This window comes from Bison bison, unplaced genomic scaffold (assembly GCF_000754665.1).
Source record: "Bison bison bison isolate TAMUID 2011002044 unplaced genomic scaffold, Bison_UMD1.0 scf7180017864020, whole genome shotgun sequence".
Lineage (NCBI taxonomy): Eukaryota > Metazoa > Chordata > Mammalia > Artiodactyla > Bovidae > Bison > Bison bison.
The window spans coordinates 736,673-752,375 of record NW_011494592.1 but is presented as its reverse complement, the minus strand read 5'-3'; the positions used below and the strand labels follow the sequence as shown (position 1 = coordinate 752,375).

The window sequence follows — 15,703 nt, the reverse complement described above, 5'->3', positions numbered from 1 at the left end:
ATCACCAACTCCCGGAGTTCACTCAGACTCACGTCCATTGAGTCAGTGATGCCATCTAACCATCTCATCCTCTGTCATCCCCTTCTCCTCCTGCCCCCAATCCCTCCCAGCATCAGAGTCTTTTCCAGTGAGTCAACTCTTCACATGAGGTGGCCAAAGTACTGGAGTTTCAGCTTTAGCATCATTCCTTCCAAAGAAATCCCAGGGCTGATCTCCTTCAGAATGGACTGGTTGGATCTCCTTGCAGTCCAAGGGACTCTCAAGAGTCTTCTCCAACACCACAGTTCAAAAGAATCAATTCTTCAGCGCTCAGCCTTCTTCACAGTCCAACTCTCACATCCAAACATGACCACAAGAAAAACCATAGCCTTGACTAGACGAACCTTTGTTGGCAAAGTAATGTCTCTGCTTTTGAATATGCTATCTGGGTTGGTCATAACTTTCCTTCCATGAACAGTGGCCACTAGAGAGGAAAAAAAATACTCCTTTAACTCAAAGGTATTTTATCCATAATTGTAGTTTTTCCTGCCACCATTACTCATTACTCATCATATCCACAAGTGGGTACCTCTGCCCACTCCGCAGGGAAACATTGTTTGAGAATCACTGATTTATGGAAGTTATACAAATGTTTGTTGATCAAATGCATGAAATATTTCCGATGTACCACATTGTTTGTAATGACGGGTTCCTGTGGTGCTGCAACAAGCATGGTGTGGTGCTGTGCTTCCATGAGACTGTGGTTCCCGTTCACGTTGCACCTGCTAGTTTAGTGCACAGGGCATGTGTGTTCCTAAGGTTCCAGGGCAGAGCTCCCAGGGATTCTGAGCAAGGACATTCTCGCTGTCTGAGCCGAGGAGCCCACCAGGGACAGTCTTCCGCCAGCTGTCTTCCATGTTGTCATCCTTGGGGAAGCAAGAGGTCAGATTCTTGAACAGGCAAGTCCAAGTCCTGCTGCTGTTGCTCACATTCTTGGTAACCCTTTCCCCACTTGGGCAGAGTCACCATGAACCCCAGAGCCTGAGTATTTCCAGCAGCTCTGACGCTGGCCAGACAATCAACCTGTGCCAATGACTGACTGCCCTTGGGTCTTATTTGAAAACAAGGTCTCTGCAGGGCTCCACAGCCACAGATGTCCCATAATCTAAGTTGTGTGGGGGGGCTGGCAGAGGTCATGACTGGACAGTAGAGTTTCTCTGCTCAGACTTCAAACCACAGATTTCAAGAACATGGAGTTTACAAGTCAGTAACTGCAGGCTAGACTGACCAGAATTGATGCTCAACATACTGCAGGCTCCCTGGACCTCTTGGAACCTCACTTTCTTCACTGTGTCTAGAATCATGCACTCAGTCAGCTCTCATCAATTGCTCCCGTAATTTCACAACCACGTCTCTTGGGGTCTCTGACAGCAGAGATTTCTTTGGCCGTCATTTTTATCACTCCCAAACCAAGGAAAGTGTTCTGTGCACACACATGTGTTTATGTGTATGAAAGGGTGAGTCTTGTATGCATGCATGAATGTGAGAGTACTTGTCACCCATGTGTGTAAGAGTGTAGGTATAACTGGGTAGGTGTGTGTATCATAGACTGTGGACCAGGGTGATGACAGCCAGGAATCCAGGGTACAGAATTTAAGAAGGCACTTGCTCTCAGGGCTGATTCTGTCCTTTAACGAGCCCAAGAGTGGGGCCTCCTTAAATTTTGCACTTTGCATGCTTTGGTGACTCACTCTAGTCTCAGCCTTGGTTGTGTGATGTGTCTGTATGTGTGAGTCTCTGTACATTGGTGTGTATGGGAACATGTGTATGCGTGTGCATACATGTGGGTGTGAGTATGAGTGTATATGTGTGCACTTGTGTCTGTCTTGGCAGCTGTCACTGGGCTTTGCCCATCCAGTCAGAAACTAGGGGGCCCCTTCTTCTCATTCCCCTGGGTCAGCCTTCACTCTACCCCATGCCACCCTTCAAAAGGGAGCACCATATCACGAGAGTCCCAGTTATAGACATGGAGCCATTCCTCTGCCACTAACCTATGCCATCTGGGACATGGCATAGTTGTCTGACCTCAGTTTCCTTGTCGGTAAAATGGGGCAACAGGGCCTCACCCTCCTGGCCTTGAACAACTCTGGGTCTAGGTAGCCAGTTTGATGGAACAGAACCTACAAGGCTTCTGTGACATGCCATCCTCAAGTCTAGAAGGAGAGAGGTATAGAAACAGACATTCTTATACAAAGTAGGCTGCGAAACCTGCCATAAAAATAAGGTACTAAAGATGTTGGGGAGAAGGAGAGGAACCGTGGAAGGCTCTAGGGGGAGGTGACATTTGAGCAGCATGGGTTGAGGATGGCTGAGATGTATGTATCATGGATGTGAGGTCCAGCAGGCCCCCCAGCTGCCCACTGAGGCAGGAATCATGGGTCTGCTTCACTGGTGAGGGGCTCCTGAGGTCACACAGGTGCCCACGGTCTGAAAGGGGATTCAGACCACATGTGCTGAGCCTCCAAGGACCCGTATCTTTGGCCACCTCCATCCAGGGGGAAGGGGCTTCCCTGGTGGCTCAGACAGTAAAGAATCTGCCTGCATTACAGGAGACCTGGGTTCGATCTCTGGGTTGGGAAGATTCTCTGGAGAAGGGAATGACAATCCATTCCAGTATTCTTGCCTAGAGAATCCCATGGACAGAGGATCTGGCAGACTACAGTCCATGGAGTCACAAAGAGTTAGACACAACTGAGTGACGAACACACACACACAAAACATCCAGGGTAAAGTGGTTCCCAGGCCTCTATGCAGGGCAGACTGATGAACACACAGAAAACAGTCTGTAAACAATAGAAGGCTGTGTGCAATCGTGTGTACACGGTAGGACAGTGAGTGACTTCCCGGGAGGTGGGGACAGAGAGCAGCGTAGGCAGGGGCTCACCACGCTCCTGCCTAAGCTCTCCTGGGGAGATGGACACCTTCCAGCCAAGCCGACCAGTCAGACTCCGAGGAAAGCAACTGTGATGAAGCAATCGGTGGCAACTGTGTGGCTCCAGGAAGACTCTAGAGAGGGTGACACTCAACAAGAGGGTGAACCCCAAGACCCAGAGCATGTCTGTTCCAGTTGGGGGCACCGTCCAGACAACTCTGAGGCCAGCAGGAGATGAGTGGCTTGTGGGATCTCTGGGGTGTTATCATATCTGGTGATGCAGGAGACCCCGGTTCCATCTCTGGGTTGGGAAGATTCTCTGGAGAAAGGAATGGCTTACCCACTCCAGTATTCTTACCTGGAAAATTTCATGGTCAGAGGAGCCTGGTGGGCTACAGTCCATGGGGTTGCAAAGAGTCGGACACAACTGAGCGACTGACACTTTCACTTTCATATCACCAGAGAACACAGGGACTGGAAGGACCCAGGTCTTGTCACTCTGCCCAAAGGGAGATGTCTCATAAAATCTGCAAATCTCTGAACACACGGGGGTTAAGCATTAGATGTGTCCAGCAAAGTTCTGATCTGGTCCACGCTGTTTGCACCTACAATTCTGCAACATTTTGCTACAAGCTGGCCAGGCACACGGAGCCCCAGTGTAGACGGTCATGGAGTTGACTGATGCAACACAGCCTCACATGCTGCCTTTCTTGAACAGTGACTTCTCCAGAGATCAATCAGACTCCAGAAGGCCAGATGAGGTTTATCTGTTATCAGCAACCACATGATTGTGCTGGGGTGGCTATTGGCGATAAATGACCTTTGGTGCTCCGACTGCTTGGGTTCTTAGTTTGCAATTCTCGTCCAGACACTGAATTGTTTTGTCTGATTATTTTCAGCCCTGGTACTGTGTGTTTGACCCCTTTGACAGGGAATCACAAGACTTTAGCTCCCTGCCCCGAGATGGTGCCTCTCACCCCTGTCATTTGCCTGGACTACCCTGGCACTGGGTGCCACCAGCAACGGCATGCTTTGCATGTGGCAGGTAGCATCCACAAGGGCTTGTGAAATTGGATGAAAGTTCTGACCTTCAGATTCCAGCTTGACCTCAGTGCCTCTCCTGCCCCAACATCCTCCCTCCCCCAGCCTCTTCCTCCAATTGGAAGTCACAGCCAGCTGCCCCAAGGACTTGTCAGGAAATCACCCCATTCCTGCCATCTCCATTTTGACAGTCATCAAGAACAATCTCAGGTTCAAGGGAAAGAGCACAACAGAGCTGGAGTCAGAAATATCTTGCTTAGCTAATTCCAGACTTTTAAATGTCAACCAGGGTTTGCTATGGTGCCAAAGCTGGATTACTATTACACAAAGTAGGAAAATATCAGACAGAAGGTAGGGGTGGGGCTGGAGACAAGGAGAAAGAAAACAGAAGATTCATGGATTCTTTTTTTTTTTTTTTTAACGTATGGTTCTGGATCAATTAGGAATCAGGACTCAAGGTATGCAGGAGATGTGGGTTCTATCTGGGTCAGGAAAATCCCCCTGAGGAGGGCATGGCAACCCACTTCACTATTCTTGCCTGGAGAATCCCATGGACAGAGGAGCCTGGCGGGCTACAGTTCACGGATTTGCAGAGTTGGACAGAACTGAAGCAACTGAGCGTGCACACACGCACTCAAAGCACATCTCCCTTTGGTCCTATCTCAGCTACACACACATCACAGATGCACGCTCACTCTAGTTCATCCTTTTTCTAAGGCCAATTCTACCAAAACCCTAGAATGTTCTGGATGCCAATATAAAGTCCACAGACAGCCCATTCTATCGTGAACCTGCTGCTTCCCCGATGATTGGGTTTTCTGGTAAAAGGAAACAAGGACTTCTTTTTCAGAGTGGATTGGGGTAGCAGCTGATCATAGCCACCGGCCTCTGAGTCAGCATTTTTCATGAATCCTTTCATTTAATCCAACACCCCTAGACTGAAGGTCTATGATTTTGTCCAAGTAGAATATTAACATGTCTGTCCTAAATCTTTTTTTTCCCCTTAATTTATTTTTATTATTTCTGGCTGTGCTGGGTCTTTATTGCTGCGCCGGTTTTTCTCTAGTTGTGACAAGCAGGAGCTACTCTTCAGTTGCGGTGCTGGGGCTTCTCCTCTTGCAGAGCACAGGCTCTCGGGTACGTGGGCTCAGTAGTTTCAGCTCCCAGGTTCTACAAGGCAGGCTCAATAGTTAAGGCACACGGGCTTAGTTGCTCTGTGGAATGTGGGATCTTCCTGGACTAGGGATCGAACCTGTGTCTCCCGCACTAGAAGGTGACTCTTTACCACTGAGCCACCAGGGAAGCCCTGTCCTAAATCTTAACTGGAGCAAAATTTTGACACAGGGTTTCGAGTTACACACGGAGAGTTTCACAGGAAATGCTAAAACAGTGTCATGTTTGAGCATCTGTCCCGGAGGATTTGGGGGGACTCTTCTCCCCGGGTACCCATGTATTGGAATGGGAAAATTCTTGAGTAGTTGCTATGTGCCAGGTGAGGAAACTGGTTTCACTTTCAGTGTTTCCTAGAAATCCTGCAATATGCCCGTCTTTTATACAGAGGAAACTCGTCCCCAGGGAGACAACTGACTTGCCTAAAATCACACAGCAAGAAAGCAGCAGGGTCAGGCTCACGGGCAAAGCCTCTGAGGAGGCACCCCCAACCGCCTACAGAGATGGAGAGGCGTTCATTCACAGGACCTGGCTTCACCGTGACTTCAAAAGTCCTTCGCCCTCTTGACACCTCACAGCTGCCCCTGAATTGATCTGAGGAATAATAGTTCTCTCAGAGAAGCTAAGGAATCAAAATGCAACACACACAGTGGGCCCTGGGTGTGTGCAAACATGCAGTTCATACGATGACAGCAGATTAAGCTGTTTGTCCCTCAAATGCGTCACCCAACCAGCTCCCGACCACTCTGCTATGTGGGCCTGACAGTACAATACATCCCAGTGGACTAATTAGCACTAACGACTCAGGTCACTCCAAGGCCACTTAGGGAAACAAGTGCAGAAGAGAACACAGAGGAGTGCTGGAGCTGAGAACAGGAGTATAAAGGAACAGAGTTAGAAAGGAAGGGGGGGGGGTCCATCCATGTCTCTGCAAAAGGCACAATTCGTAGAAGACTGTCACACAGAGTAAAGTAAGTCAGAAAGAGAAAAACAAATATTGTACATTAACACACACATGTGGAATCTAGAAAAATGGTAGAGATGATCTTATTTGCAAAGCAGAAATAGAGACACAGACATAGAGAACAAGCGTATGGAAACCAAGGGGGAAAGGGCTGGGTGGGATGAGTTGGGAGATCTGCGATTGACATATATACACTGCCATGTATAAAACAGATAACTAATGAGTACTCACTGTATAGCGCAGGGAACCCTACTCAATGCTCTGTGGTGACCTGAATGCGAAGGAAATCCAAAAAAGAGGGGATATATGGATAGGTATGGCTGATTCACCTTACTGTATAGCCGAAATGAACACAACATTGTCAAGCAACTATACTCCAATAAAATTTTAAAAAAGGAAGAGAGGGAAGAAGTAGTTTTCTCTCTCCATGTCTTTCTCTGCTTAAATCAAAGATGGGTCTGCTTCTGAGAAATGCAATCAGCCAGGAGCTGGGCAGTTGCATTCCACAGCAAAAAGGGACAAAACAACTCCCTTTCCAGCTCCTGGTACAAGTGGAACCTTGGCTGAAGCTCCAAAGGAGCAGATGACTTAATTTTGAACTCTTGAGTGAGAGGAACCCTCAGGAAGCAGAAGAGGGAATGAACCTAAACTTAGGGAAATAAGATCTGGTATCTTAGGGGCTCCCCACTTGCTGCCCGTGGAGAGGGCACCCAGCAACCATCCCTGACTTTGTGGTTTGGTCTTCCCAGCAATTCTGAACCTGTGTCCATCATTTCCACTAATCTATTAGTCTCTGAAATGTAGCCAAGCAGGCAGGCCCAGTGGGGTTTGGAGATGCCAAGGGAGCAAGTTCCTTGATGGTCTACAATTTATGGAGGTACTTGTGTGAGTGTTAGTCATTCAGTCGTGTCCTGGAGAAGGAGATACCTTCTCCAGGGTATCTTCCTGACTCAGGGATCAAACCCGGGTCTCCTGCATTGCAGGCAGATTCTTTACCACTAGTGCCACCTGGGAAGCCCAAAGGGTCATGCTCTAGGTGAGACTTCAATTCACAACCTTGGCATTGCTCTGCATGTACTGCTGTATAAGTACCGTGCGTTAACAGATTACACCGCTGGAGCTCTGAGGTTCTCGTGGGTAGCCGCTTTTTTTTTTTTTTTTAATGCAGGTGGAAACATGGCAGCACTGGAGGGGATGTGTTAAAAGAAAGCTCCCTCTCTCTGCTTTTCCTGAGTGGCTGACCATCTTCTTCCTCCTCACAGGACCTCCAGGAGGGACATCCAGATAGGGACCACCGCCCCCATTTTGCAGATGGGAAGACTGAGAATAGTCTGTTTTAACTGAGTTGGAGCTTTAGGGACAGAGATAAGGAAACCAAGCCAACAGACTGATGGTTCTATCTGTCTCTATTGGTAAGAATCCTTGAGCCTCCTGACCCAAGATGCTGGCCTAAGTTCCCAATAGAGTTGCAGGCGTGAAGCCATCTAGTGATGCGGGGAGTTTTGATGAGCTGGACTTCGAGAAAGAAGGCAGTGGAAAGGGAGTTGCAGACACATCAGCCTCACTGAGCACAAGTGCTCCTCTCTTCTGTAAAAATGTCCGTAACACACCTGCCTGGTGGCTCCTGAGAATTAAACAAGATGATGGATATGCTCTCTCCCAGCAGAATTCCACACCTGTAATAGCCCTCAGAGATAAAATAATCAGAACTTGCATTTACCAAGGGCTCACTAAGTGCCACGACGTGCTCAGCACTGTGTGGTGCATCTCTTTCTTTGGATATGAATGAGGCATGGGCAGAGCTGTCGTGGCTGTGGGCAGGCTGTGCGGAGCCTTGATGATCCTTGGCATTTTCCATGGGATTCAGGACCTCAGGAGGATCCTCCAGCATTAACACAGAAACAAGACCCACGTGTCACTGGAGGATCCCTGAATTTTCCTCCCTTTGATCTGAGACACGCCACGGCAAGGAGACACTGGTGTGTACCCAGGCCCTTTGTCCTTCGTGGGGAAGAAGCCCCAGTAAAAGTAAAGCCCATACTCAGTGACCAACGGTGGTTTAAAACAGAAACCTTTCTACCACGATTTTTCTGATCCATAGTGCCGGTAAGAGACATTTGCTCATGTGGCCCACCTGACCAAGGGAGGGGTCTGGAGGGGTTTTAAGAAACCCCCAAAGACTTGTCAGCCCTGACTCTGGACCTCAGTGACTAAACATAACACAACATGTTTAGTCGCTCAGTCGTGTCCGACTCTGCGATCCCAAGGACTGTAGCCCACCAGGCTCCTCTGTCCGTGGGATTCTCCAGGCAGGAATACTGGAGTGGGTTGCCATTTCCCTCTCCAGGGGATCTTCCCGACCCAGGAATCGAAGCTGGATTTCCTGCATTGACAGGTGGGTTCTTTACCACTGAGCCACCAGGGACGACCCAGTATATAATTAAGACCACAGATAAATAAGGAATTGTGGATGCTCCTGCCCACTCCACCGTGATCCAGAAATTCTATCCTAGGGTCACTCACCATGGACTGGAGGAACTGAGATTCCCTTGGGAGGGTGAAGTTTTCAGGAACCAGGAGACCTTTGGACTGTGCTTTCTATACTCTTTCTTCCAAAAAAGAAACACCTAGCACCTCTGTTGGAAGCAGGCATTGAACCTACTTCCTAGGCAGAATGTCTTTTTAACTCCGTCTCCAAAAGAACCTGAGCCAAGGTGTTCTAGAAAGAATCCTCCCCACCAAAGAGCTCTGAGTGGGAGGCTGCATCCTCCTCTATTTTGACGGAGCTTTACACCCCCAAATTGTATCTCTGAAGGGAGTGAAGGCTCCTGGGGGCTGAGACACAGTCTTTAGCCCAATCTCAACTAAAACAAAAGCAAATGTAGCCTGGAATGGGAGGGGCACGTTCCCCTCCCCCCTCCTTTTAAAATCATCCCCCCCCCTCCCCCGCTTAAATGAAATTGTGTCTTTTATCTCTTTGTGTACTCAGAACCTCGGAGCTCAAAGCTTTCTCAGCGCAACTGAGAAGTCAGTACCTCTTGGATTGACAAATAGAGCAGCTTTAAAATGCTTAGAACTGAAGACAGACCAACTGTGGCGAGAGAAAGTAAACACATCCCCGCATCAGTCAACCCTAGCAAGCTCCTCGCTGAGATTACAAACTGCAGTTCCTGCCTGAGCTGGTGAGGATGCTGGAGCAGACTGGGGTGGGGTTGCGGTGGGCAGAGCCACAGAGCAGCCTCCTCTGCCTCTTAGTCATGTCCCAAAGGAGATGGGTCACCTGGGAGTCCTCTCAGGACCCGGTTTGGATGTTCCCAAGCAGAGCCGGCTCTGCCAGCTGGTTTCATGCCCAAAAATGTCCCAAGAGAAAAAGGAACCCCGCTTCCTTCTTTTGATCTCAAGGAGTTTCTCTTCCTTACCCCTACTCTCTCTGTGTGCAGGTGAAATTCGCCAGTGAGAGAACTGGAATTTTTCACAAAATAGACTGTGATTGCTACATAATTTGATATGAATATTTGAGGAACTTTTCCCATGAAAAATCCATACTTTAAACACTCTTCCCCCAAACATACACACACAAATTGTTTTTATGAGAACCAATTAATAAATGCTAATTCATCCAGGCATATCTCCACTAAATTACTCTTTCATTTAATTGCAGGGGAATTTTCCATTACTAAACTCTCCCTTGCTGATTTTTTTTGCATTATTTATACATTATTTCAGTTTCACTAATAGTGAGGTTGGTATGCGATATTATCTGCTGTTTGTAAGTTTTAAATTTCTTTTCATTTAACATGTTTCCTCATTCTTGTCGCTCCACGTAATCTGGGAGAAATATCATTAAAAGCAGACAAGATTTTAAACATAAATGATGGAAACAGGCACTGGCTGAACAGAACCTGACAGGACAGTATCTTGTCTGATGAAACTGCTCTGATTTCAGGCACGCGTGGGTGTCCGGGAGCGTGTGTCTCCACTTTGGATTAATGTGGAAATGTTTTCCTATGTCAGTGAGTCACAAGTCAATCCACGGAAAAGATTGTGGGTTCAGAACTAGGAACGATCTCAGGAGCTTTAATAATAAAAATAAACAACACTTAAATCTTTTTATAAGCCACCAGAGCACAATGTCTCTTTTCTTGCTTCCTTTTCGTGGGCACCAAATCCAAACTTTGGTATCTAGACACCCCAAATTCAGACCAGCCACTCCCCAAAGATCCTGCCTTTTTATGCATGAAAAAGTGGGGGTTCTGGTGATGGTGAGGGGTTAGGGACTGTGGTTGAGATCATATTCAAAAGGACGTGTTTTAAAGTAGAATTTTGATTTCCTTATACTGAATGGCAAAGTTTCCAAGTACCTGGCCACCTTCATTTCTGAAATGAGTTCTTTCTTTTTCCTCTCCAATCACCTTCTTCCCTTCTAGGCTCCCCTCCCTCATTGTCTCCTTTCAGTGTCTTTCTTTTTCTCTTTAGTCTCTCCCTTCTTTTTCTTTCACACGAACACATTCTAGGGGATGTGAATGATTAAACTGTTTACTCCAAGGTTTGAGGTTTAGGTATGAAAAGTCATGTCACCGTAAGTAAAGTTTCACCTTTATACCCAACTCTATCAATAATTACAGAGCAAGGATGACGGTTAGTAAATCTTTCTTACAATTTGCTCTTACAAAAATGATACCATTTATTCTGAGTGTACTGAACTCCCTTGATCTTACTTTTCACAAAAATTAATTACAAAGCTGAGTAACCTCCAAAATGAAGTCAGTATATAAAGGGATGTATATTCCTGGGAAAAGGCATACACATAAAACACATGCCATATTAAAATTCAAGATTCGAGGCCGTAAATAGAAAGTTTTGACATGTAGTTATAATGGTAGGTGCTCTCCTCTGAACCAAAATATCTCTTAATAATTAAATTTCTGAGATTGATTTTTTTTTCCCTCCACTTCCTTTGTGCTCTTCAGTAAAATTAGGTACAGTCCTTTTGGGTATAGACTGATAAAATTAATTAACTTTCCTTCCACCCCGAAAATGTCCCAAATAAATGCTTCCAATAGACATCAAAAAAGTGTCAATTAGAAATAATTACTTCTTATCAATCAGTGGGGCAATTAAAGTGACAAAGCTTGAAAAGATACTTATCTTAAAACTAATTCACAAGGTAGCTAAATTATCTCCTAATTAACTTGCATGGAGGAGGGTTGGAGGATGGACCATCTCCAAACAAAGATGAATTGAGGAACCCCAATACCTCTTTATGTTCCTCAAGACCTTTTCTCATCCCTAGACCTTATTTTCAACCCAGGCAAGAAACCTGGGAAGAAAACAGTTTCTTGGCTTCCTTTGCTCCTTTTTAAAACCGAGAGGAGGGTATGGGGGGCTTTCCATCTGTGATCTAAGGAAGTTAGAGAAACGCTCTTTCCTTAATGGAAAGTCGCATCTTCTTGAATAATATATTTTCAGGAGTTGGGGGAAGAGGATTTCTGAAAAGTTACTGTGCATAACTTTTAATAACAACCTGCTTGCTTTTTTTTTTTACTGAGCCCTCTTCCTCACGCATGTAGTACTGTTTACATTCTAATACTTATGTGGCATCTTTTACTCTTTAAAGAAAAGTTCTTGCTCAGGATCTCTGTTCCTTGATGCTACAAAACTCCCGGTGGATTTTACGGACCGTTCATCCCATCGCTGACCATCGGCAAATCAGACTCATTCACTCTTCGCTCTCCACATCCCTTCAGAATAAAACAGTAGGGAGGAAAAAGGAAATTTTAAAGATCCCTCTGCGAAGCAAGATCAGCCGGGGGTGAGCCGCAGTGGCGGGGGCGGCAGAGGCCGCGCAAAACTTTTCTCAGCGCGTTTCGTTTTATCTGAAACGGTGCGCTGGGCCTCGCTCCCGCGAAAACGTCCCGCCGGCCGCCTTCGCCCCATTTTGCTCCAGGGAAAAGCTTCAAGAAGGCTTCTCCAGGCAAAGTCCAGGCAGAGCCATGAACTCAGAAAGGGAGAAAGAAGGAAATCTCTAAGACCAATGAGGGAAATGGGCTTATAAAAAACTGGAGGGCTCAGCTTGTGAATTTAGCTCTAAATACAGACAATGGTGTCAAGTGATTAGAAAGACGGAGGGTCTCTCACTCAGATTTACCTAGAGAGGATTTGGAAAAGAAACAGGGGACAGCCTTGAATCTTTTGAGCTATGCTTTAAACAATTTTCTTCTGTGTCATTAGCATTAAATTAAACTATAGGAGAAAGCCTTTCTCCCTCTCTCAGATTTATTTTTTTTTATTCGTTTTGGGGAGAGGATTGAAGAAGTCCCCTCTAGACAGAGAATATACTTCCGTCCCAGGCCCCGCCTGCGATAGGGGCGAAACCGCTCCCTCCCCAAACCCAAGGGCGATTGCTTCCGAGCTAATGGAAAAGCAGGGTCTCCTCATCTGGGTTTGGGGCTGATTAAAAATAAAGTAAAAATAAATTGTGCCCTTTCTTCTTTCCCTCTTGATTTCCATGTATTCTAACGAGCGCTTCCGTAATGACAATCAGTAGTGAAAACAAAATCCAGCCAACCCGAGGGACCGCGATATCGTCATTTCTCACGCAGCGACAGAGAGGAAAAGGTCTGGTCCAGGACTGTAAATTCGAGGACCGAGAGAGAGCACCCACTCTTATCATCGCCAGAGCGGTCAGGGGAAGGTCGGCGGTGGCTTAAGGGTTGGGTAGAAAGAAACCCGGAGCGGAGCAGAAGCTGCGGAACCAGCCTGGCGTGGGATCCGGCACCTGACGCCGCGCCGCGCGCTCGGCTTGGGAGACCAGTCCTGATTCCGAGGCGAGGGTGACGTGTGTCGTTATACCCGCATTAGGCTAAAGACTAACAGACCAAAACCTGGTCCTGGTCCCAGAAAGTGGTCAAGGAGCTTTTGTGACGCCTGGGCGCTGAGTAAGGAGAGCCAGGCGCTCCGCTGGGTCTCCTGGCTCGCCGACCCCGCCGCTCCCGGGAGCATCGGTGAGATTTCCACTCCGCTCCCCCGAAGGCCGGGCGCCCGCAGAGCGGGGCCAGGACCGCGGTGGCCTCGCTCACCTCCGGGCACCGGGATTGGGAGGGAGCGTGCTGCTGACTCAGTCTCCGGTGGTGGAGCGAACCCGAAAGAGAAACCTTGGGGCGTTCACCGGGGTCCCCGCGCCTGTGCCGGTGGATCCTCCGCCTCCAGTCCCGGAGCAGCGCGGCGCTCTGGGCTAAATTGAGATCTCAGCCGCGCGCAGCGCCCGATGCGACCCTCCTTATTATAACAAATGTCCCGCTTGCCGAGCGGGACTTCATATTCGCCGAGAATTCATCTGAAATATTGATTTCCTTTCACTCCACCGGCCCAAATCGATAGCGTTGCGCCCTGGCCCCATAAATCGCCTTCCCCGCGGCTGGCCCGGCTCCATCCATCACCGCGGGCCGGGCCGTGACTCCGGCTCGCAGTCCACACTTGCTGAGCGCCCGGCGGGCCATGCCCACTGTGCCGACCAGCCCCAGCCCTGCGGCTCCTTCCTGGCACAGACCACCCCGACCTTAGCCCGGAGGTCGCGGAGAGTCGGCGCCGCGGCTATGGACCCCGAGCGCTTTTGAAGGCCGTGGACCCGGATGCCGGTGGGGAGCGGGATTCGGCCCGCGGAGGGCTCAGTCCTCGCCCGGCCGGATGCCCCGCACGCGGGTCCCCTTCTGACCGGTGTTGAGCAAGGAGTCCGATAGCCCTCCAGTGCGCTCACGGCTCCCGGGCCCCGGACCGCGGGCTCCTCTCGTGTGGGCTGGAGAGGTGCGCGGGGCTCAGGGTCCCGCCCGGGGAGCCTCAGGAGACAGCTGCGCGCACCCGGGGACGAGGGCTTAGAGGTCGGGAGCAGGGGAGCTGCAAGTCCAGCAGGGGCGCGGCGCAGGGCCTGAGAGCGCGCAGGATGGCCACTCTGACGGGCCAGGCGAAAGGCGGATGGGACACGAAGGACACTCCTCTGACCCCACGGAGAGCTCCTCGCCCCTCACGGTGGTCCGCAGAAACCCAGGCCTGGGGAGGTCGGTTCCGCCGGGCCGAGGGGGGACCTCAGGGCCCAAGAGAGTGGCGAGGCGGCCGCTGCGGAGAGCCAGGCCCGAGGCGTTCCCAGCTGCGCCCCCACGCAAGGGGTCCAGTGAGCCGCGAGCCCCACCGACCCGAGCGCACGCACGGACGCACAGCGACGCGGGGGCTCCGGGGGTCCCCGGCCACGCCGCGTTCTTACCGGATCTAATGGAGTTGTGAGGCATCCCGGAGAGTCGCTCGCAGCCCGCCGAGGGCTCAGGGCTTCCTCACGCAGGTCCGCGCCGCGCCTGCCGCCACGCCGCTGCCCTGCACAGACCCGGGGCACGGGTATGAGACTCCGGCCCTTCGCCTTAGACCTCCTCCCCAGGCCTTACCCCAAGGCTTTCATCGCCAGGCAGGGGTCGCAGGATTTTCAGGCGAAGAGTGGCCAACCTCAGGCCGGCCTAACCCATGCGCCCGTCCGGAAGAGCCGGCGTTGGGGTCCGCTGGGCAGCGCCAAACTCTAACCCGCTGCCCTCCTCTCGGCTGCCCCAGCCTCATCCAGTTTAACTTGAGAGAGAAAAGGCTGCTGGGCTTCCTGGGACCCTTTCCCTTCTCGAATCACCCCTGTCTCCCACTCAGCTTTCAGCCAACCCCTGGGCGGCATACCTGGCCGGCCGGCCACAGGCCCTCACTGCCCGGGTCCGCCCTCGAGGGTGCCCTGGACCCCGTGTCTCTCCTCCTTCCGAAGTTTGTTCCCATCCACCCGGCATCGCCGACCGGTTTTATCCCGCCAGGGCCCGGAGAGATGGGTCTGGAGAGGCTCGCCGGGCGCCGATTGGCTGGCTGGGGGCGGGAAGGGGAGGATTTTGCAAGGGGGACATGGCTGAGTGGACTCAGGAGTTAGAAACATTCGCTGGAGCTTCTGTTTCCAGTGGAGAGAGGAGAGAGAAGCAGCTGAGCCCTAACTCAGCAGGCCTGGAAAGATCTGAGGAGTGTGCGATGGAGGCTTTAGAGCTTGAGGACAGGGGTCTCTGGGAACCTCTGGGGCCAGTGAAGCCCGCCACCTTTCTTGCTCCCTGAGGAATTTGAACTTGGGGGAAGAGTTCAGAGGACAGGCCTAGTTGAGGGCCTAGATTGCCTAGATTACAACTCAACCTGGAAGTATGTTAGAAAGGGACAGGGTGAGCTGACCTTTGACTTGTCTGCAGGAATCAGCAGCCTCAGGGGAGCAGGGGTAAGAAGGGTTGGATAAGAAGGGCTCTCTGGGTGGAAATGAGAAGCCCTTGGTGGGGGCGAAAACTTCCTCCCCTTCATTGCTCTCCTCTTCTGTTGAGGAAGCAGATACAGGGATGGCTGTGTGGGTGAACCAATGTCCTACAGCGCCAGCAGGGTGCTCCCACACTCAGGCCTGCTCTGGACTCAGGGTTACAGCTGGGGGGAGAGTGATGCTTGTAACTGGGAAGGGCTGCTCTGGGATGCAGAGGCCAGAGCCACTGGGGTGAGAGGGAAGGGATGAGGCAGAGAAAACAGGGGTAATGCAGGAGTGTGTGTGCACATGTTTGAATAGCACACACACA

At 50.1% G+C, this 15,703-nt stretch overlaps 1 protein-coding gene across 4 annotated transcripts in view; it reads right to left on the bottom strand.

Moving 5' to 3' along the window:
* Positions 1 to 14,897, bottom strand: part of PAX8 (paired box 8) — a 66,128-nt gene extending 51,231 nt beyond the window's left edge. For all 4 annotated transcript variants that reach the window (XM_010834093.1, XM_010834095.1, XM_010834094.1 and 1 more), the window contains exons 1-2: positions 14,793 to 14,897; positions 14,344 to 14,450 (exon numbers count right to left, since the gene is read on the bottom strand). In XM_010834093.1, coding sequence (XP_010832395.1) covers positions 14,344 to 14,368 — 25 coding nt within the window. In that variant the 5' untranslated portion in view covers positions 14,369 to 14,450; positions 14,793 to 14,897. The remainder of the gene's footprint in view (positions 1 to 14,343; positions 14,451 to 14,792) is intronic.
* Between the last annotated feature and the right edge of the window lie 806 nt (positions 14,898 to 15,703).